Source organism: Colossoma macropomum, unplaced genomic scaffold, assembly GCF_904425465.1.
Source record: "Colossoma macropomum unplaced genomic scaffold, Colossoma_macropomum, whole genome shotgun sequence".
Lineage (NCBI taxonomy): Eukaryota > Metazoa > Chordata > Actinopteri > Characiformes > Serrasalmidae > Colossoma > Colossoma macropomum.
The window spans coordinates 1,194,465-1,215,417 of record NW_023494790.1 but is presented as its reverse complement, the minus strand read 5'-3'; the positions used below and the strand labels follow the sequence as shown (position 1 = coordinate 1,215,417).

Sequence of the window (20,953 nt, the reverse complement as noted above, 5' to 3'; positions counted from 1 at the left end):
TGTGGTGGATTTTTTGATAGTTGTCCAGTTGTAGACACCACTTTTTTTAGCTTCAATTTCTTGACTGATTGTGTTGCATTTTCTTCCGAAATTTCCTGATATTTAGTGCAGTTTATTTTTTCCATCTATCCTTGTGATGTTTCCTGTGCCACTGGAACCCCACACAACCCCAAAGCGTAACAAATCCACTCCCATGCGTGACAGTTGGCAAGGTGTTCCGTTCATCAAATGCTGCTTCTTTTTTCTCCAAGCATGCCTTTAGTGACTGTGGCCAGAGACTTAGATTTTTTCTTCATTTGTCCAGAGAACTTGTTTCCAGAGTTCTTCTGAATGTTGTTTTGCATACTTTAGACATCGCCTTTTCTGGTGACTCTTCCATGCAGATCATATTTGTGCTAGCAGTGCTACATAGTACAGCGGTGCACCGCCACTCTGTGTCAGCTAAAACTTCCTGCACCTCCTTTGCTGTCATGTGGGGGTTTTGCTTTGCCTTTCTGACCAGCATACAACCAGATCTCGCCCTGACTTTAATCAGACATTGATTAATTCCATGCTCTGGAATTTTAATCATCTGACAGTTACTAATGACGATTCTTGACGTGCGTAACCAGTCTTAGCAAATCAGTTATGGCCTAATGAGTTACGTTTTGAGACTTTACAACTGGAAAGGTGTCCAAACTTCAGCAGATGCCACAATTACTAATATTTTATATTGTTTTTAATCTATCAAATATAAAGTAATTGTAACATTTGCAGTAAAACGTTATTGTATTAGAATGGTTTCTGCAAAAGTTGTTTACTTCTTACTTCAAAAATCCACAAAATATTTTTAAACAGGGTGCCCAAACTTTTGCATACAATTGTAGGTCAGAACTCCTCCAGAGGGCAGTGTAGAGCATCTTACATTTTGATCAGAGTTTCTTATCTGTTTAGTTCAAAGAGATGCAAAGAAAGACTACTGCAGCCATCTAAAGGCTGCAGCCCATCGGGTGAGAGGACTCACTCTGCGCCGTGGACAGTTCACAAACTTGCTGTTTTTCAATATAAAAGATATGAGATGAAATTTAGTGCGACTAGAGTAACATCAGTAGCCAAGGTAACAGGCTGTTTATGTTAAAGACTTTAGATTGACTGCTTTTCTCAGAGTAAATTTGAATTTATGTCATATACTATAGATTTGTGGTCCCTTTTTAATATAATACAGTAATAGGAAGATTAGCAGCTTGTAGCCTTAAGAGTCCTATTTGGAGCTTTTTTGATGAGGTATTTGACCGAAGTGCCCGTTCCTAGTTTAAAGTACCATACAGTTTTAGCAAATAGCCGTTTTATGTTGACAAACCCTTCGCTACAACTTTTTCTTTCTTAATCAAAAGTAAAATTCGTTGTTGAAAGTTTCCAAGAAGCCAAGGGGTCTCCAAAGTTTTGATGCGTGTGTTGTAGGTTTGTGGGGAAAACTGTGTGCTCTGGCCCTCAGACACATTGTCCATAAAGATATTTGCAGTGTGATGTTTGTGCTGTGATGCTTTTGGAAAATTCGGTGCTAATCTTTTTATCCCCAAACCATTCGGCGTCCTGCTGTAAGAATCACAGTGAGCTGTATGTGACCTCTGTTTGACCTTATTGTTTCCTCTTGGACTCCAGGTGTCTCAGCAGGCGGTGAAGTGTATCCCGGCGATGGTGTGTCCCGAGCTGACGGAACAGATTCGCAGAGAAATCGCCTCCTCGCTGCACCAGCGCAAAGGAGATTTCGCCTGTTACTTCCTCACGGATTTAGTCACCTTCACTCTACCAGCAGGTACACTCGTTTAACGAGTTACGGCGATGAGCCTATAAATATGAATCAGAGTCTTAGAACACATTGAAAATCAGGGATTTTTCCACTTAAACTTGGAAAATTTCAGATTTTTGAAAACAGGTTCTGTTTAAGCCGTGTTCGGACGCTCTCAGGGGTATTTGATCTACTCTTCAAAGGCTTTTTGGATTGTGCATGCAGGACATATCAAATGATAAAAAAATAACATTTCAAAGATTTTTTTTTACTTTTTATTCAAATTGTCATGCTGATAATAGAATTTACAATCGAAATCTTTCAAGTAGATTATAAAGAGATGCAAAATAGAAGCATGGTGTCAGATTTAAAATAAAGATTAGAGATGGCCCAAAAATTCATGACAGGTTGATGATGACACTCACAGGTGCTGCTGTGTTTACTGTCCTTTTTTTTTCCCCCAATATGTTAAACAGAACAGGTTGCCAGCGGTTCAGAACTTCAAACCTTTTTCCGCAACTGTGATTCCTTTAACCTTTTTAACTCTGTGGAACCACCGGTGGTTCCAAAACGCACTTCATGTTCTTCACTTCATAACTTTCATATTTCATAAACTTCATTCAAAAGGTGGGCGTCATATGAGAGCTGTAACTGTCTTCTTTCCAGTCCAATAGATGGCTGATGTAGTTTTAAAACTTTATAACAAAAGAATCTGAACTCAAAGTCGACTCATTTTTCCACAAATCTGGGCTATAAACTATAAACAGATGGCGTCTCTTCAGTGATCTGCTCTGTAAAAATTACTTTAATAAAAAATACAAAGAGTGTTGAAGATTTTTGGCTTTCAGCAGTGAATTGTAAGCATACAGCATTATGTTTATGATCATAAAAAACATTTTCTGTTAATTTGAGGGGGACTTTTACCATACATTTATTAAAAAACATTTATTTCATGCAGTTACTGAATAATTTGCCTTGCGATTTGGGCATGTAAATTCAGATGACGGAGAAAGAACTTGTGAGTGAAACTTGTGTGTGGGAAAACAAGTAGTGTTTCTGGTTGCCGTAGCAACCTTGCAGCTTCAAACGCAGCTGTTTTCACACTGTTCTGTGTGGTTCCGCTGCTGGTGCAGTAGCTGCTTCGTCGTACAAGTTTTCATAGGAACTACAGACGATGTTCTATTCTGACTTTTTGTCGCTCATGCAGGACCATGAAAGCCTACAGCGCTGTGACGTCTGTCCACCACTGTTGTTTGTTTATTTTTTTGTGTGTGTCGAGCGACGCTTGTTGCCTATAAATTGGCCTTAATGCTTTAGTGCATTTGGAGGCTCGTTAGAAGAGGAGGGAGAAGAGGTCACGGCAGCACAAACCAGTGAGACAGTTATCTGGTATGGAAAGTCAGTAAGGACACGAGTTTGAGGAATACACTCAGAACGAGTGGAGAGAGTCGCAGAAATAAACATGCAGTTCGTTTAGTTTTCTTAACATCAGATGCGTTTTGTTTTTTTCATGGTTCAAAATACAGTCCTGACTCAAAATTGAGAATTAGGAAATTCATTTGATAATCAAAACCTTTTAAAAAAAATAATGGAAACTATGTTGTGATAATTCACACACGTATGTGAGTGAGCAGTAAATACTGTATATTGCTATGAACTGTGTGTCATTCTGGGAGTGTCTGTCCTTGAAATTAAAAAGCTTTATTCATGAAAATGGTATTCATGGCATCTCCCACAGTGGACATTTGGATAAACCAGCTTTAATTGGTAGAATGTTTATTAATAGCAGCGAAGATGTTTGTGTTGGCGTGACCCCTGACAGGCGTGTTCCAGTACTGACTTTAGACAACACATACCAGAGTATCAGTTTACCAGCGGCAGCGCAGTATTGTATTACCCTGCACCTATAGATATATACAGCACTGTCTGTGCGTGAGAGGAGGTTTCTAAGCAGGCCGACCTCGGATCAACACTAGGCTCTGCAGTGCGATCACTACTGAGACACTGAACACCCACCGGTGTGTGTGCAGTCACATGCAAAGTGTGACTGGTCAAATGACATGTTTTTGTTGATCTTTGAAGTGAAAATAGGTTAACAAACTTATTAAAGTTAAGATAGCAAACTTAAATATGCCATTTTTCTGTAAGTTTTAGTGCACAATTTATATTTATTTGCTGGTTTTCTAACATATTGGAAAGAAAAAAAAATATATAAAATGTGCCATAACTTGCACAGTAGCAGTGAATTACTATGTTTCTTCCACATTGGTTGGACGCTGTAGCTCAGGGTTTCTCAACCACTAGGCTGCGGACCGCAAGTGGGCCACAAAGCACCCATTGGTGTTCCTCAGGCCAATACTGAGGGGCAGCAGTGGTCCATAGTGGACCTTGGATGACACCTTGTCATAAAAATCAGTGGAAAAAATAACTGAATTAACAAATTAATAATCCTGTTTTCAAAGGTGAAGCCCTGCAAAAAGGGAGCACCCAAAGCAGCTTCATCAGTTTTTTGATCCTTGCCTTCAGAAAACATACTGACCCTGACATTCCACTTTAGATAGATAGATAGATAGATAGATAGATACTTTATTGATCCTGAAGGAATTTAGCAGCCAGTGTCAGTCACACAACACAGGACAGTTATAATAATAATAAGGATGGTACAATATAAAAAAACCATCTACAGGCATATATACAAACTCCAGCAGCACTGCTGTGTCTGATCCACTCAGACCAGCGCAACACACACTAACACACCACCACCACGTCAGTGTAACTGCAGTGCTGAGAATGACCCACCACCCAAATAGTACCTGCTCTGTGAGGGTCCATGGGGGTCCTGACCACTGAAGAACAGGGTAAAAGGGGGCTAACAAAGTATCAGAGAAACAGATGGACTACAGTCTGTAACTGTAGAACTACAAAGTGCACCTATATAGTAAGTGGAGCTGATAAAATGGACAATGAGCGTAGAAACAAGGAGGTGGTCAGAATGTTATGCCTGGTCAGTGTATATTTTATGTTTATGGAAATGCGTCATATGTTGCAGGGTTTGTCACTGAACATAACTGTGTTGAGAATTTCCTAAAAATGATATTTTTAAAGCCTGCTGTGGACCTTCATGCTTTTTAGTAATAAATAAGTGGGCCTTGAAGACGAAAAGGTCAAGATCCCCTGCCTTAGCTGACCGTATCGTAAGAGGCCGTTTCTGTCAATAAATCCAAATATTATTTCACTTCAGGTGGTTTAGAAAATGTCTAATGTCTCGTTGCGACTGATGCCAGACCTGTGGTCACAATGCTGAATTGACCCTTGGTTGAACTGACCACAGTCTTTGTTGTCTAGCAAACGCAGCTGTGGGCAAAGTAAAAATCATAAAAAATCCTTCACAGCTAATAACTTATGAAATCTTACTAGTCATAAGTAAAGTTAATGAACATTACACTATGCAGAACCTGTAGGAATCAAATGCTCTGAATTATACATTAATAAGATGTGAGTTTAGATCATAATTCCTGCTCAATTTGCATCATAAGGTCTTAATGTGTATATTGTGCATTATTACAGCTAAATGCTCCCCGTTCTATCTGCAGTCATGAATGTATATTTGTTTATTTTGTTTGTCTTTTATTCTTTGAGCTGGTTGTTCACAAAAAAGTTTAATTTTTGATGTTTTATTTACATTCTGCAGTTGTTTATTTTGATCTGTTTGTGAGTTGTTTGTTTGTTTTTGTTCCAGACATTGAAGATTTGCCTCCTGCAGTTCAAGAAAAGCTGTTTGATGAAGTTCTCGACCGTGATGTACAGAAAGGTAACCCTAGCAATCGAAACATGACCTCAGCAACCACACCTACCAACCTGAACAACCAGTCCTACAACAAAACATAACCTCAGCAACAGACGTAACAGACAACATTTACAGTAGTGACACACGGGAACTGCAAGTACTGAGATCAGAAACATTGGAGTGGTTTCAAATATTCAATACCACAGAATGTAGGGCGTATATATCGCGTATAATTTTTAAAGTTTATTCATAGTTTAATTTTATTTTTTATACCAAATGTCTGCATTACCAAATAAACTTCACTCTTCCCTAATATTTTTTTTTATTAAATTTTTATTGTTTTGACAGTAACTGCTATGTACAGGAGAGTAGCGTATAATTGCATCTCAACAAACAAACAATTAGTGTGTTCCATTCTGAAGGCAGCTGTCTAACTAGTCCCTGCCTTCAAAGGTTCCTCTCTGGTTGGGCAGCATTTTAATTGAAAAGGAACCTTAGTAGGCATCGCATTCGGGACGGAGCTTCAGAGGAATCATACGTCATAACTTTCACTGCGCTGTACACATTTAATCTGTTTACTGGAAGTCACTGGTCAGATTACACTCACCTCCGACTGTAAAGGTGCATCACCTCAGAGTAAAAGGACGGCTCTAAATCTGCAGCAGCTGATTTCCTGCATTAACACTGTTGTAGATATGTGTGTATGAAGAACAGACCGATTTAAGGAGTCGTATCTGTTGTGATATATTTGACTCGGCGGCTCAGATAAATACGGATAATTGTGCCTATTAGTTTATGAATCATTCAGTTCATTCACTGTCCTGATTCGCCTTAATGAACCTGCTTAATTTTATCAAGGATAAAAACTATGTATACTTTTGAACGACATGCATCCAGAAAAAATGATCGTACACAATCTGTTAAGCAGCTAATATGCGTGTTATGTATTCTCATCTGATTTATGAGCTCCTAGTCTGAAATTTAGCCGTCAACATTCACTATGTGACTGTCATAAACACGGCAATACAAGACAGGCAGAGCAGGCATTTATTTTCTGAAGCTCTACATCGTCCAGTGTTGAAGTATTTTGCATTGTTCAGGGAGAACGTCAGTCTACAACGCTGGTCCCGCAGGGTTTTCCCCCGTATACACTGCAAAAGTGAGCTGCTCTCAGTCGTTCAGTGCAGTTTTCTCCCCATAACCGCTGCTCTTCCTCAGCCCCTCAGACAGCGGCTCTCCTCTGCTGTTAGTCACTGAGGACAGAAAGTCTCTGAGTACAGAATGAAAGCGAGAAGTTATTTACAAATAAAAATGCTGCTAAACAGTAACGAAATGTCTGCTTCACCTTAACGAGCTGTGAACGCAGCCTGTCAGGTCGCGTTAGACAAGCGAACTGCCAACATTTTACCACAGGAATGATTTCTAGAGATCTACAAACACAAATATGTTCAATTCTTTATACAAAAATACAACAATTACAAAATTAATACAACAAAATACAAAATGCCGACATTATTAGCTAATAAACCTCAGCTAGGCTAACCTGTTTGTGAAGAATTCAGCCCAGTGTCTCAGTTACCGTACCGAGGAGAAGATGCGGCTCCCAGCAGCTACTTCTCCATTCAAGCAGCTGCTAAGTGCTGATTCTGAACATGCAAAACAAATAACTTCCTCTTAAAGGATGTTACGAGCTATCGATCGGCACCTCCGTTTGATGGTAGAGTCCACATCTATGCGGTTGTGGACGCCACAGTTCGCTGTGAGTGACTGAGTCACATTAGAAAATCCCCTCAGTTCAAAACAGAAGAGCTGCGCTTTATATGCAAACACAAGATCTGCCTGTTAATGAGCTCTTAGTGTTGTTGTTAATGTTTTTCTGAGATATAGTACGCATGCTATGTATGTTTTTATGCGTGTCTTCTAAGAAAATTATCTGTGCCAGTTACCCCTTTAATATTTAGTAATATCTGTAGTTATGCCTTCTTGTCCAAAAAAACAAAGAAAAAAATGAAAGGTTTTCTAATAAGCAAAAATAAATAAATGTAAAAAAAGTATTATTATTTTTGTAATCTGCATCAACGTATTGAATCATGCTGCAAAAATAAAATTTGCATATTGTTACGCCCTTTATTTTATACTAATTTTTCTTGCTTTTCCTGCAAGTCCTGGTTTGATTTGTAAGCAGCCTTTAGGTGCTGTGTGTTATTATTTATTTATATATATATATATATATATATATATATATATATATATATATATATATATGTATATGTATATGTATATATATTGTTGTTGTTGTTTTGTTGTCCTTTGTTTACTTGTTTTTAAAAAAATTTTTAAGATGTTTTACTACACATTTACAGCATTTAGCACTCTCTTATCCAGAGCACCAGAGCAACTGACAGAAAGTGCTTTGTCTATCTAGATTAAGTCTTTATCTTTGCTAGGTACAAATAGGTTAGAGAGAAGGCCAGTCCTGAGCTCAGACACTGCTAGAAACAAAAGCCCATGTTAAAACCCAGAGAGAAAGAAACTGAATTAAACGCAGCGCAGTACATTTTAATAAGTGCAGTACAGTACATTACAATACTTAAGTGCTCACTTGTTGCCTATTAAAAGTGCTAAGAGTATCAGTTGCTGGTTTTCAGGTACAGAGTTCCAGAGTTTGGGCCCATAGTAACTAAAATTAACATCACCATGTTTGTGTGCAGAGCTGGAGGAGGAGTCTGCTGTGATTAACTGGTCTCTGGAGCTGGGCACTCGTCTGGACAGTCGTCTGTACGCTCTGTGGAACCGAACGGCCGGAGACTGCCTGCTGGACTCGGTGCTACAGGCCACCTGGGGAATCTACGATAAAGATTCGGTCCTCCGCAAAACGCTGCATGACAGCCTGCACGACTGCTCACACTGGTCAGAACAGGAGTCTGTGTACACTAACATTCAGAATGTCTGGAACCTTGTAATAGTGTTATTATTTTATTCAATACACCTAAATAGTGTAGATTTAAATGTAAGCTGGACACCAGGCAGTGCAGAATTTGGGAATATCACCAAGTTATTCAGTGATTAATAAAAGACTGTAAATATTTATTATTTTTGTCAAGCTATCTGCCTCAAGGCCTCAGCGTACTTCTTGTGAAACGAAATTCTTGAGGGTTGTGTGAAGCTGAAAGCGCCTTCGCAAGCTTACAAGCTCGCATACATTTCTGCAGTGTCGTTTTGTCTGTCGCAGATACTCCATTGATGCTATGACATTTTATGACAAGTTCAATGACTACTGGAAAACGATTTTATTACCGTTCTAACTATGGCGACATTTGAGTCCAGAATACTGGCACTATTTAAGGTGGAACGGGGGAAATTAGAACAAGAAGCTGGTGAATAGAAAGCCAACTTCAGCCTCGTCCCCCTGTGAACCTGAATATAAGATACCCTGTATGTTGTGGTGCTCAGTACTAGTCAGTACGACAATAACAGACTTGGTATCTTACATTTAGGAGGTATTCACTGTTTATTTAACAAATGTGCGTTGAGCAGTGAAATATCGGTGCGTCTGCCAAAGCGCTCAGCGTACTTCTTTCGAAACGAAGCTCCTCAAAGTCGTCCATCTTTGATTCATGGCACACCTCTTTTTTACCGACCAATCACAGGCTTTGTTGCGTAGTGTCGTTATCCGCAGAGTTGCCCAGCTGCCATGTGTGCGACACGATGAACGAAGCCCCCACGCGACGTCTGCGGTTGTTTTTCTCCACAATTACATTATTGTTCGCTGAAACCTGGTGAACGTCGTCTCCACAAGAAGTCTGCTGAGGCCTTCAGGATTTGATCACCACCTTTTATAACTTCATTCTTAATGTTCTAGAGCATTCTCAGTCATTTTAGGATAATCTGCAGCTCTCAGGGGGAAAGTAAAGGTATTAGACTGTCACTAGGGTGGTACCTTAAAGGATGCCTTTAGTGCAGGAACATAAATGTACCAAATTTTGTTGATATATTCATATATATCGATAAATGTCATCGCCCTGCCCGGCCCTGCTTGACCTTCAACTCTGCTTGACAGTGAAGCCACACGAGCAGGTGAATAAGGAGCTCAGCTAGAGGGAAAATCCAAACAAGACAGGTTTTTAGAGGTTTAGGCCAGTGGAGTTGTCCCCGACCCCAGGCACCGCACAGCTTCGCATTTTTCAAGCACTTAGAAATATTTTTAAGTCATTAGCTGAAGATTTAAGTCAGGTATATTAGAGCAGGTAAAACAGGTAAATACTGTTTAAGCCACCAAAACTGAGGCTCCCTGAGTTTCACAGCCTCAGAAAGGGCTTTTGTGAGAGTTATTTAACAGAGCAGGTGTGGAAGATGCCTTAGACAGCAAATTCCCCGACTGTGGGAGACTGCTACATATACACATTATATTTATTATTTTTATATATATATATGTGTGTGTGTGTGTGTGTTTGTGTGTGTGTGTGTGTTTGTGTCTATATATAGTCAAGCAAAGCTACAAGTTCATGTTAATCCTCACATTGTCTCAATGACTGAGTTTTCTTCCTTCTTTTATTTACATGATCTTGCATCCAATTCATATTCTGTTTGTTGCCGCATGATACGACTGTGAAGTCTAACAACTGTGGAAAATTACTGGAGTCAGCTTAAATAATTGTGATCTCAAATACATGTAAATGAGATGTGCTGAGCCTGCTGACTCCTGACAGCCTGTTCATGCTTTTTATTTTATTTTTCTTTTTTTACAAACATTTTATAGTTATGAAAAGGTAGAAATGTGCTCCATTTAGTGTACCTACTTTAACTACACAGTTGGGCCTTATGGACAGTCTTGTACCTTTGAGGGTACATTTATGTTATTTGTTGCTTGGGGGGACTCTCTCTGACAGTGCACAGCTCTGTTTATCATTCTGGACACATGCAACATTTCCTCAGTTATTACAGCCTTCTGATAAGTTTAAACCTGTGAAATTATTGGTTAAAATCATTTGTTATATGTATCTTCAGCAGAACTGGATATATATAATTTAAAACGGTGATTCCAGACTTTTGAGAAGTAAACAGAAGTGCATGGTAGTGTTACAGTGGTACTTACAGACACTAAGGAGTGTTTGTGTTACAGGTTCTATACTCGGTGGAAAGAGTGGGAGTCGTGGTACTCGCAGAGTTTCGGCCTCCATTTCTCCCTCAGAGAGGAACAGTGGCAGGAGGACTGGGCCTTCATCCTGTCCCTCGCCAGCCAGGTACAAACTCTATTTTGGACATATAGAGTGTCTATAACTGTGCTACCTTCTCAGCGCTCATCAGCATTCAAGCCTTTCAGGTGTTTATACCACCTTTGAGCCAAAAGAGTTTCAATATGTGCTTTTAGCAGTAGTCTGGAAAAGAAAAAGGCTCTCCATACTAAGGGAGACACTTTGATCAACCTGAAGATTAGCGTTGAAGATAAATGATAGTTTTATGATAACTAGGGCCCCGCCCCATTCCACCCCTCGCCCCTACCACTGAGCCCTTACCCTCTGCTTTGCGTGTTCTCGTCTTGGGGTAGGGTGTCCCAATTCTTGTTGAGATAGAGGGGGAGGGTGAAGTGTTGGGGCTACATGACCCTCCAAACGGAGGTTTTTCAGGGACTCCAAACAGAGAGTTATGAGAAAAAAAGAAAAACCAGCACAAGAGACCAAAGAAACACAAATGTGAGAATTTTCTCTATTAAAAAATTACGTTAGCTGTCATATTATCTTAGTTTAATGTAGTTTTAATGTATTTTGGTCCTTTTCTTTATAACAAGCATAAAAAATCACTAATAGTATGCTAATGTCTCAGTAGCTAGCTATCTTTTCCGTTCCACCTTAAATAGTCCAGCAGTTCTGAAGCGCCAGAATGTAACTGCTGCACCATTTAAGGTGGAACAAGAAAACTAGAACAAGAATCTGGTGAATATCTGACTTCAGCTTCATATCACTGAAGAATTAGGGGTGGGTGATAATAAATAATTGCCCCCCTCTTTGAAGATCATATGATGCCCTAAATGTAACTAAAGCCCAGCAGTGAGGAGCTGAACTTTACCCTCCTCTGCTGTCACTGCAGACTGGCAGGGTCGCCTACAGAGCAGCGCTGGTAGCTGTTAATGAAGTGATGCTCTTTTTATTTGAGGGTCCCATTTCAGAGGGAAGATCTCAACCACTACCCTGTAACTCAGTTCCAAGGGGCAACACTCGAAAACAAGGGGTAGGGGTAGAAATAAGAAATGGGACTGGGCCTACATCTTGGCGGTTATTTTTTTCTTACTTTATTGTGAAGCAACATCAAGATTTAACTTTCAGAAGAAGGAAAAATGTCCCCAGATTTTTGACAGAGACTGTCTAAGGAGACTTTTTGTGATTTCAGGAGCTGAATATTAAAGTTGAACCTTTGTGTGATATATATTTTGTCTCTTTCCTCTCTCTCACCTTTCTCCCACTCCTTTCCATTCCTGCTTTCTGTCTCCCTCTGCCCCACCCCTTTTGCTCTTACTGTCTCTCTCTCTCTCTTTCGTCTAGCCTGGAGCGAGTTTGGAGCAGACTCACATATTCGTTCTTGCACACATTCTCCGTCGGCCGATCATAGTTTACGGAGTGAAGTATTACAAGAGTTTCCGTGGAGAAACGTTAGGCTACACTCGCTTTCAAGGTGAGTTTCAGCTTTTTTAGAGGAACAAATTGCCAGTTTTGAAAACTGTTTTTGAAACAACATCCTGGGCTTTGCTTTATACCACTGCTGTAATTCTAGCAACAGCTGGAACTGCTGTAAAATGTTTTGTAACAGCATCAGGACATCAGGGTTGTAAGTTATCGCGAGTAACATCACAACTGTAATGATCTACATGACAGTGGTAATATTACTTGCCATAATGCACTTCCTCCTGTATTTTTTACTAAATTTTTGTTAGTATTATAATAAGTGGTAATTAGTTGTTAATAATAATTAAGATACTTAATAATAGTAGCAATGTGTTAATTCTAATAATGATTAATGATCAATAGAAGATTTTATCTCTACTATTAAGAATAATTTTTCGAGTTCTGAATAAAGGAATGTAGATCTGGGGCCGGATTCACGAAAGCTTTCTTAAGAAAAACTTCTTATAAGGTTATTAAGACAAACACTAAGAAGTTCATAAGAATGTTTTTAAATGCAATTCTTGAAAAAAATGAAAAGTTCTCAAATATTGTCTTATGCAAACCATACATTAGAAGACTTTGGAAAGACTTTGTAAAGTCTTCTAAAGTGACAACCTGTCACACCTAAAAACAATGTCACAGTTTTTAGTTACAGACTATGATTTTGCAAAGACTGGGAATCTTGAATTGTTGAAATGTCAGTCACATTTGCATGAGTCAAGACTTAAAACTTATAATATTAAACACGGTTGATTTTGTCGCCGCGTCAAGACGAAAAAGACTGACTTAAGACGGCCATCCTGACCACAACGATCGAGATGACTCGAGCAAGACTCTCATGATTTTATTCCGACATTGGAAATTTGCCTGCAACAGTGAAATCGCTTGAAAAGTCGTTTGGTGTGAGGCCGGCATAAAGATAATCTCAATTATTTTCTTAAATTTTTCTTAAGAAAATCTATGTAGGCTATGTTGCCATAAACGATGTAAGATACCTTTAGAACTGTTATTTCCATTATTTAGTTTAATCCACTCAGAGGAGCAAAACGGGGGAAAAACACCAAGCGTTCAAAAATTTTAGCAAACAAGAACTAGAGGTGATGGGGAAGAAGCAGCCAACAAGAAAAAAATCCTCATTGGAAAATATGATAATTATGGGCTGATGGACGAGGAGGAGGAGCAGAGGCAGCGTCACTGATACATTTAGATGCTGACCTTGTCGACTCTTACAGCCTGGACGAGTGTGAGGCTGTCGTAAGGTTAAGAAAACATTTAGGAACATAATATTTTCCAGAATCCCACTTGTTCTTAGAGTTATTCTTAAGAAAATAAGATAATTCTTACAAGGTTAATCAAAGAATAACAATTTATCATAACTTTTTTTCTTAAGAATGAAGTTAAGAAAAAACACGTTTAGGAAGATTTTCTTTCGTAAGACACTTCGGTGAATCCGGCCCCTGGACTTCATCTGGTTGATATCCCTGCGTCTGAACAGTGATGGTCTCTCCCTCCAGTCACTGACTCAGCTGTGCTTTCTTACGTCAGCAGAATTGATTTCAGCTCGATGTTCATTCACCACTCACTGATGTGACTGAGCTGAATGAAAGGTTTCAGCTTTCACTGATGCTTACGGTCCGTGAGAGAGAGAACTTCTGCTCAGGTTTCTGTGTGAAAGGCAGGAAAGAGGGAAGGAGTGCAGAGAGGAGAGAGAGAGAGATTGAAGAGAGAGGAAGGCATCTGTACCACTGAATGTGTAATAATTGCTGTCGTATCAAAATAAAATAACTTATTTTAAGTGAATTGAATTTGCCTTTACAGCAAATTGCACTGCACTGTGTTACAGTGAGGACATTTTCACTGTTTTTGAGTATAAAGCGTGAATAGAATGGACCATCACACTAACTTTAGTGGACGACATACATTTCAATTTGAAAACGTCTCTTTAACTTGGCGTTTAATTAAAATTTTACGTCTCTTTTATTTATCTTTTTCATAGTCTTAGTCTGAGTCGTTGTCTTACATATTTTAATTAATACTCATAGTTTCCCTTACTGTTAAGCTTTATCTCCTGTCTGTAAAGCACTTGGAGCTGCTACTGGCATGAAACACGCTTTATAAATAAAGATATTATTATAAGTAGTAGGTTAACATGAATTTGAAATGATTTTAGAAGTCGAATTCAACATAAATCGGTTATAAGCTGTACGAAAAGGACGAGCCGAGTTTGTTAAAGATGATATTTACTGTGCTCTTCTGTGAATCCAGGGGCTCGCACATGTTCCTCTGTGTGCTCTAGCTGGCTAGCTTGTATTTACATTGAAAGTGGGTTTGTTTGACTCGGTTTGCTTTTGGTCAAATATCGGATAAATGATAAATAACAATTATTTCAGTATGTTTGACAGTATTTATACGATGCATTTTTAACTTAAAAATATGTAATTCTGGAGTTTGGTAACTTTATTAATTTATGTCAATTTATTGAAAATGATACCTGCCTTTCAAAGATTGTCATCCCACCCACTTTCCTGCCTGTCACACAGAAATCTGTGCAGAATGGATTTAAAAAAACCATTTTTTTTTTCTACTATAATGTTAGTATTATTTTGTAGATATGAGGTTTTATGACTGAGCGGATACATTATGTACCACTGCTGTGTCATAATTCACACTGTCATTTTCCTGACAGTAAAGCATAGATGACATGAAAAGGAAATGAGAGAGAGAGAGAGAGCGAGCGAGCGAATAAGCTAGCAGCAGCATTATTGTGAACGCATTTGAGATAATGGGGATCGCCCAGACTCGTTACATGGAGCACTAATGTGGCCGGGATTTACAGAAAGTGCTTGTATGTGCGAATGTCTGAACTGCAAATGTACATTTATGGACCAGACTAATGCATTATAGCTGGGAGTGAGGCAGCCAGAGCCAGCTGCTCCTCCCGTCTGTCCAGAGTGCGTCGTGTATGTGTCTGTAGAGTGCAGTGATTTCCAGCTGTGACCCCGAAGCCTCGTACATCACAGTTCAGCCGAGTCAAGAGCAGAGAGAACATCAGGGTGTGGAGCAGCTCTGTGTTCTGTGTAATTGTAGGACTGGCCCGAATAATTTAAATACCCGAGTATTTGTTATGTTTGTATTCGTTCTCCGGTTGTTATGGTTGTTAGTCCTTTGTTAGCCTTTTAGACACCGACAGAATTGAAGATCAGTGAAACTGCAGCGTAAAGAATGTGTTACTTGAGCTCAGCCCATCTAAAACATCAGATGTACAAAATTAGAGGTACAAAGTTCGGATCATGTTTTGAAGGTTTCATTATTACGTTATCTGAAACTTGTATTCCAATAAATGTAAATTTATACGAGTGAAAAATTAGCTTTAGCTTGATGTTTATCGGACCTCTCACTGCGACGTGTTCTTTGCTTTTCGTAGCTGAGCTTTGTACTGTATCTGCTGCTATACGGGCACGAATGGGGGTGTTTAGTCTTCTCTAGTTTTAAAGCAGAGCGACTCAGCTCTGTGCACTGTATTGTACATTATGAATTCGGGGAAGTTTCCAGTTTATACATACAATCTAATGTTGAACATAATGAAAACTTACAGTAGGTCAACTTTTGTGAGGCTGTTAATTTTGACAGAAAATTCAAAATGTATTTATGGAAACACTGGATCCCCCCTCTGCCCCCGGTTCAGTTTGGTCTTACTTTGTGGGGGGTTCCCTTTAGCCCTGCCCCCCCCCCACCCCCACCCCCCCAATGCGGCTCTTTTACTGCCCTGTTGTGGCTCCACAGCAGAATTAGGTTTGTAGGTAAAAATAAAATAATCCTCCTTTACAGTAAAATAAAGCTCTGCTGATCGTTCAACACAGTTTAACAGTAAATGGTCTTAAACTCTGGAGTTAATGTAGAACTGCTGATTCACCCTTTAACCCTGAAGATCAGCGCAGACTGCTGGTCACCATTGCAGTGCAGACAACAGTCTCGCCTAGTCTGTTCCACTTTTATGGAAAAGTTTCCTGCCAGAGATGTGAGAAAATTGGCTGAGCTAAACGTTAAAGGAGAGCACAGTAAGTCTGCGTTTTAGTTTATATTATGTTTTTAGCCTGTACTAATAAATTAGCACATACTGAGACACATTTTCAGCCAAGATGATAAAATGGACATAAAATCTTGTGGCTCCCAAGGAGGTTTGATTTTTGTTGAAAGGGTAAAAAGGCTCTTCTTTACATTTGGGTTGCGACTCCTGGGCTAGAAGGAGCTTGCACTTCGCTTTTTGATGATCCCAGCTGTAGTCCATCAGTTGCTGCACAGTTTGTCAACCCTCCTAATCACTGGTCATTGGTCTGCACAGTTTATCCAGTTTATCACATTCATCATTGGTCAGTTTCTGTCCAATAGTCCAGATATTATTTGTGTGCTTGTCTGTTCTCAGCACAGCAGTGATGCTGACCTGATAGTGTGTGGTGCTGGTATATCAGGCAAACGTTAAGTGTCACTATTAGGTTCAGAGTGGACCGTCCGCCAAAAAATAACCAGACAAGAGTGGCTCTGTGGTCAGAAACTGACCACTGATGAAGGACTAGAGGATGTTGAGAGTGACCAACACAAACTGTACATCAGTACATTCAGTCTCTGGCTGTACACCAGCAAAGTGGAGCTACAGTGGGTTTGGAGTTGGCCACAGAAGAGTTTGTTGTAGCATGTAAACACTATTAAATTTTACTCATCAGTCCACACAGTCCAGTATATAGACACTACACAGTCCAGTATGTGGATACTACACAGTCCAGTATATGGATACTACACAGTCCAGTATGTGGATACTACACAGTCCAGTATGTGGACACTACACAGTCCAGTATGTGGATACTAAACTATAAAAACTTACTTTGAATTCATTGTTTTTGTAATGTCACAAAAAAACAGCACATTTGTTTATACCTGCATATTCAGTCTACAGCAGTTTAGCCCCACCTGCTCAAGCTGAAATTAAAAGGAGTGTGTTTGGTAGGTGTGCTGTACAAATGAGGCTCAACACACAACAACCAATCAGAACAGAGCTCATTTACATATATCCGTCTTAAGAGCACCGTAACACAGCGTGGTAACTTGTAAGATAAATGGAGGTTGGAAATTGGTCGTGTAAAAGTTAATGTTGCCTGGTTTTGGTGCATAAAGCTACCTGTTTGTATCTTCGCTAGGTGTGTACTTACCGTTGCTATGGGAACAGAGCTTTTGCTGGAAAAGCCCTATCGCTCTTGGTTACACGAGGGGTCACTTTTCTGCGCTGGTCGCCATGGAGACAGACGGCTACGACAATCGCGGCGCGGGCGCCAATCTCAACACGGACGACGACGTCACGGTAACCTTCCTCCCATTGGTCGACAGCGAGAGGAAGCTGCTGCACATCCACTTCCTGTCGGCACAAGAGGTACATGGTGATGTATAAACCTCAACACAGTTGGAACAGCAGGGAAGCACAAACAAAATCCTTTCTTACATCTTGTGTCTCACTGTTGGGACATTAAGGCCCAGTCCCAATTCTTATTTTTACCCCTACCCCTTGTTTTCGAGTGTCGCCTTACCTCTTGGAACTGAGTCACAGGGTAGTGGTTGAGATCCTCCCTCTGAAATGGGACCCTCAAATAAAAAGAGCATCACTTCATTAACAGCTACCAGCGCTGCTCTGTAGGTGACCCTGCCAGTCTGCAGTGACAGCAGAGGAGGGTAAAGTTCAGCTCCTCACTGCTGGGCTTCAGTTACATTTAGGGACTCATATGCCTTCAAAGAGGGGGGCAATTATTTATTATCACCCACCCCTAATTCTTCAGTGATATGAAGCTGAAGTCAGATATTCACCAGATTCTTGTTTGAATTTTCCCGTTCCACCTTAAATGGTGTAAGAGCTGCTGTGCCCTTTAAGGTGGAACGGAAATATATCTAGCTACTGAGACACACACTACTGGCTATGTTTGTATGTTGTTGTGAAGAAAAGGACCATAACACATTAAAACGACATTAAACTAAGACAATACGATGGTTACCATATTTTTTAACAGAGAAAATTCACACATTTGTGTGTTTCTTTGGTCTCTTGTTCTCCATCTTGTTGTTTTTCTTTTTTCTCATAACACTCTGTTTGGAGTGTCTCTGAAAAAGGCCATATAGCCCTAACACTTGGCCCTACTCCTTGAACACACAAAGCGGAGGGGTAGAGCTAACTGGTAGAGGTGAAGGGGTGAAATGGGATTAAGCCTATTTTATTGTATTATTGTTCAAATTTCAAGTTTATTTGTCATTTGCACAACATGCCAGGACATTCATGTTCATTCAGTGCTTGTGGTGGGGCTCAGATAGTCACTCTACAGAAAGTAAACACAGTAAAAATAAAAATACAAGAAAATATTAATACTGAAATATATTAAAAATACACAAAATGTATACAAAAATCCTCTCTGTTCTGTACAAAAATATTTATATTAAACAAGAGATAATCTCTGAAGAATATATACATTTTAATGTGACTGTGTTGTTGTCCATAGCAGTAATATGATATAATAATAATAATAATAATAATAATACTGACAAAGTGACCGAGTGAAATGGTAGCTGGGGATGGACCCACAGCTTCACAGCTTATATTGTTATTATTTTAAAGCTGCAGTATGTAAGATTTTTTGTTTTGAAGTAAATAGCATTTCTGAGTTGGGGGAATAAAAGCTGCTGCTGCGAGTCGCCCTGTAAAGCCTGAAATAGTCCTTTAAAAGTGGGAAAGCGTTAAATCGAGAGTTTTCAACTCGCCTCTGACGTTTTCGTACGTCTGGCTTGATGTTTAGGTCTCAGATAATCTCAAAATCAACATCATACTGATGAAGATGTGATTATAATAGTAGATAATTCACTCACATCCTCGGAAGACGCTCCTTCACCAAGCTTAGACTGAGTTCTCTCAGAATTCTCTTGTAATTATTAGATTTTTCTGCTTGGTAAAGGGGTCTGAAGGGGTCCCCCCCAAAAGTTACATAGTGCAGCTTTAAAATGAACAAGTTTATAGAATTTGTGCAGTGAAAACTGCGTATTTAAGTGTGTTCTCTGTGTTATTTTCACTTAAAACCTTTAAACTTTCACAAACGACCGTATGCTGTGCATGTCTGTGTTACAGATGGGTAACGAGGAGCAGCAGGAGAAGCTGTTGAGGGAGTGGCTGGACTGCTGCGTGACGGACGGCGGGATGCTGGCCGCTATGCAGAAGAGCTGCAGGCGGAGGAACCATCCACTGGTCACTCAGATGGTGGAGAAGTGGCTGGACGGATACAGGCAGATCCGACCCTGCCCCACGCTGTCCGACGGAGAGGAGGAGGAGGACGAAGAAGACGAGTGAGGACGAGACGGACTGTGGGGGATCGAAATTCTCAGAAACTGATTCACCATTTATTTTCACGTCAGGGAGGGAAGGGCCTCCAGCCATTTCACACCAACACACAAACGCACTCACTAAGGAAAAGTAGGGTTTTATTGATGGACATTTCTACACCCCCCCTGCCCCCCGCCCCCCCCATCATTTCTCATAACGCTACACTAGAACCGCAGCAACCCGAACCACAGAACTGCGATTCAGTCTAGTAGAGAGGAAACCGTCATATTTAATAAATATCTCTCTCCCCTTCTCTCTCTATACATATATATATATGAATATATATATAAATACTTACCCATCAGTGCAGTTGTAATGCATGCGGTTCTTTAAAAGATGTGTAATATGGAAAAAAACAAAAAAGAAATACCAGCATCGATGAGCAGAAATGAAGTTTATAAAGGTTTGTTATTGGCACTTACAAAAAAAGCACATTTTTCCAAAAGATGTTTGTTAAAAGGCTTTGTTTTGTTTTCTTTTATTCAGATTTAAAGTTTTAATTGATTCACTTTTGGGAAGAAGAAGCAGACGTTTTTGGTTTATCTTCAGGTTTAGTTGTGGACGTCGGAGAGAGACGAGCGTGTTTAGCATGATGTTTCAGTTGTTGCGACAGCGACGCACTAAAGAAAAGCAAAAAACAAACAAATATATCTAAAGAAAGTTAGAATGGAAAGAAGTAACTTTTCTCGTGAGTGTGATTATATTTTTTCCCCTCACTGTTTCCTCCCCCTCTTACCCCTCTAGCGTTGTTGTTTTTTTTTTTAAAGACTGACTGTATTTATTTGTTTAGGAGTGATACCGTACGCTGAGTAATTTTACGTTTTGCTCTCTCTTCATCTTTTCTCCCATTTACGCCCCTCTGTCTCTGTCTGTGTCTCTCTTTTCTCTCATTTATTTCTCTCTCTCTCTCTCTGTGGTTCGTCTGTTCAGTCTTTCTGACCTTTTACGTTGCACTCTTACGGTGTGTACTCTTGCTGTGAGGAATGAGAAGAACCCCCATGTGTATAAATTTACTGACATGTATAACGTGTGACGATCTAGTACCTCATTTTTTGATGTTACAACTTTAGGTGCTTCTCTGTGGGGGGAGGACGAGGCGGGAGGGTCCGGGATGGGACAGCAGATACACACACAGCTTCTACCGAGTGTGCTATAACATTAAATTACACACACACACTTCCACCCGTGTCCTGCTGTCTCTGTCTCTTTCTGTACCACCGTGATTTTCAGCAACTCACAGCTAAATTTAGCTGAAGGAAAAGTGCCACAGAACGAGCTCTGACTGGTCTGAAGAGAGGGGGCCCAGACCTTTTGTCCTGGGGGGCTGAAGGGCG

The 20,953-nt window shown here is 39.9% G+C and overlaps 1 protein-coding gene across 2 annotated transcripts in view; it reads left to right on the top strand.

Annotated features, from left to right (window-relative positions):
* The window catches only part of zranb1a (zinc finger, RAN-binding domain containing 1a), a 53,007-nt gene extending 33,213 nt beyond the window's left edge, over positions 1 to 19,794 (top strand). For both annotated transcript variants that reach the window (XM_036571869.1, XM_036571868.1), the window contains exons 5-11: positions 1,642 to 1,795; positions 5,508 to 5,579; positions 8,267 to 8,465; positions 10,678 to 10,798; positions 12,095 to 12,224; positions 17,407 to 17,636; positions 19,368 to 19,794. In XM_036571869.1, the coding sequence (XP_036427762.1) occupies positions 1,642 to 1,795; positions 5,508 to 5,579; positions 8,267 to 8,465; positions 10,678 to 10,798; positions 12,095 to 12,224; positions 17,407 to 17,636; positions 19,368 to 19,586 (1,125 nt within the window). In that variant the 3' untranslated portion in view covers positions 19,587 to 19,794. The remainder of the gene's footprint in view (positions 1 to 1,641; positions 1,796 to 5,507; positions 5,580 to 8,266; positions 8,466 to 10,677; positions 10,799 to 12,094; positions 12,225 to 17,406; positions 17,637 to 19,367) is intronic.
* The last annotated feature ends 1,159 nt before the right edge of the window (positions 19,795 to 20,953 follow it).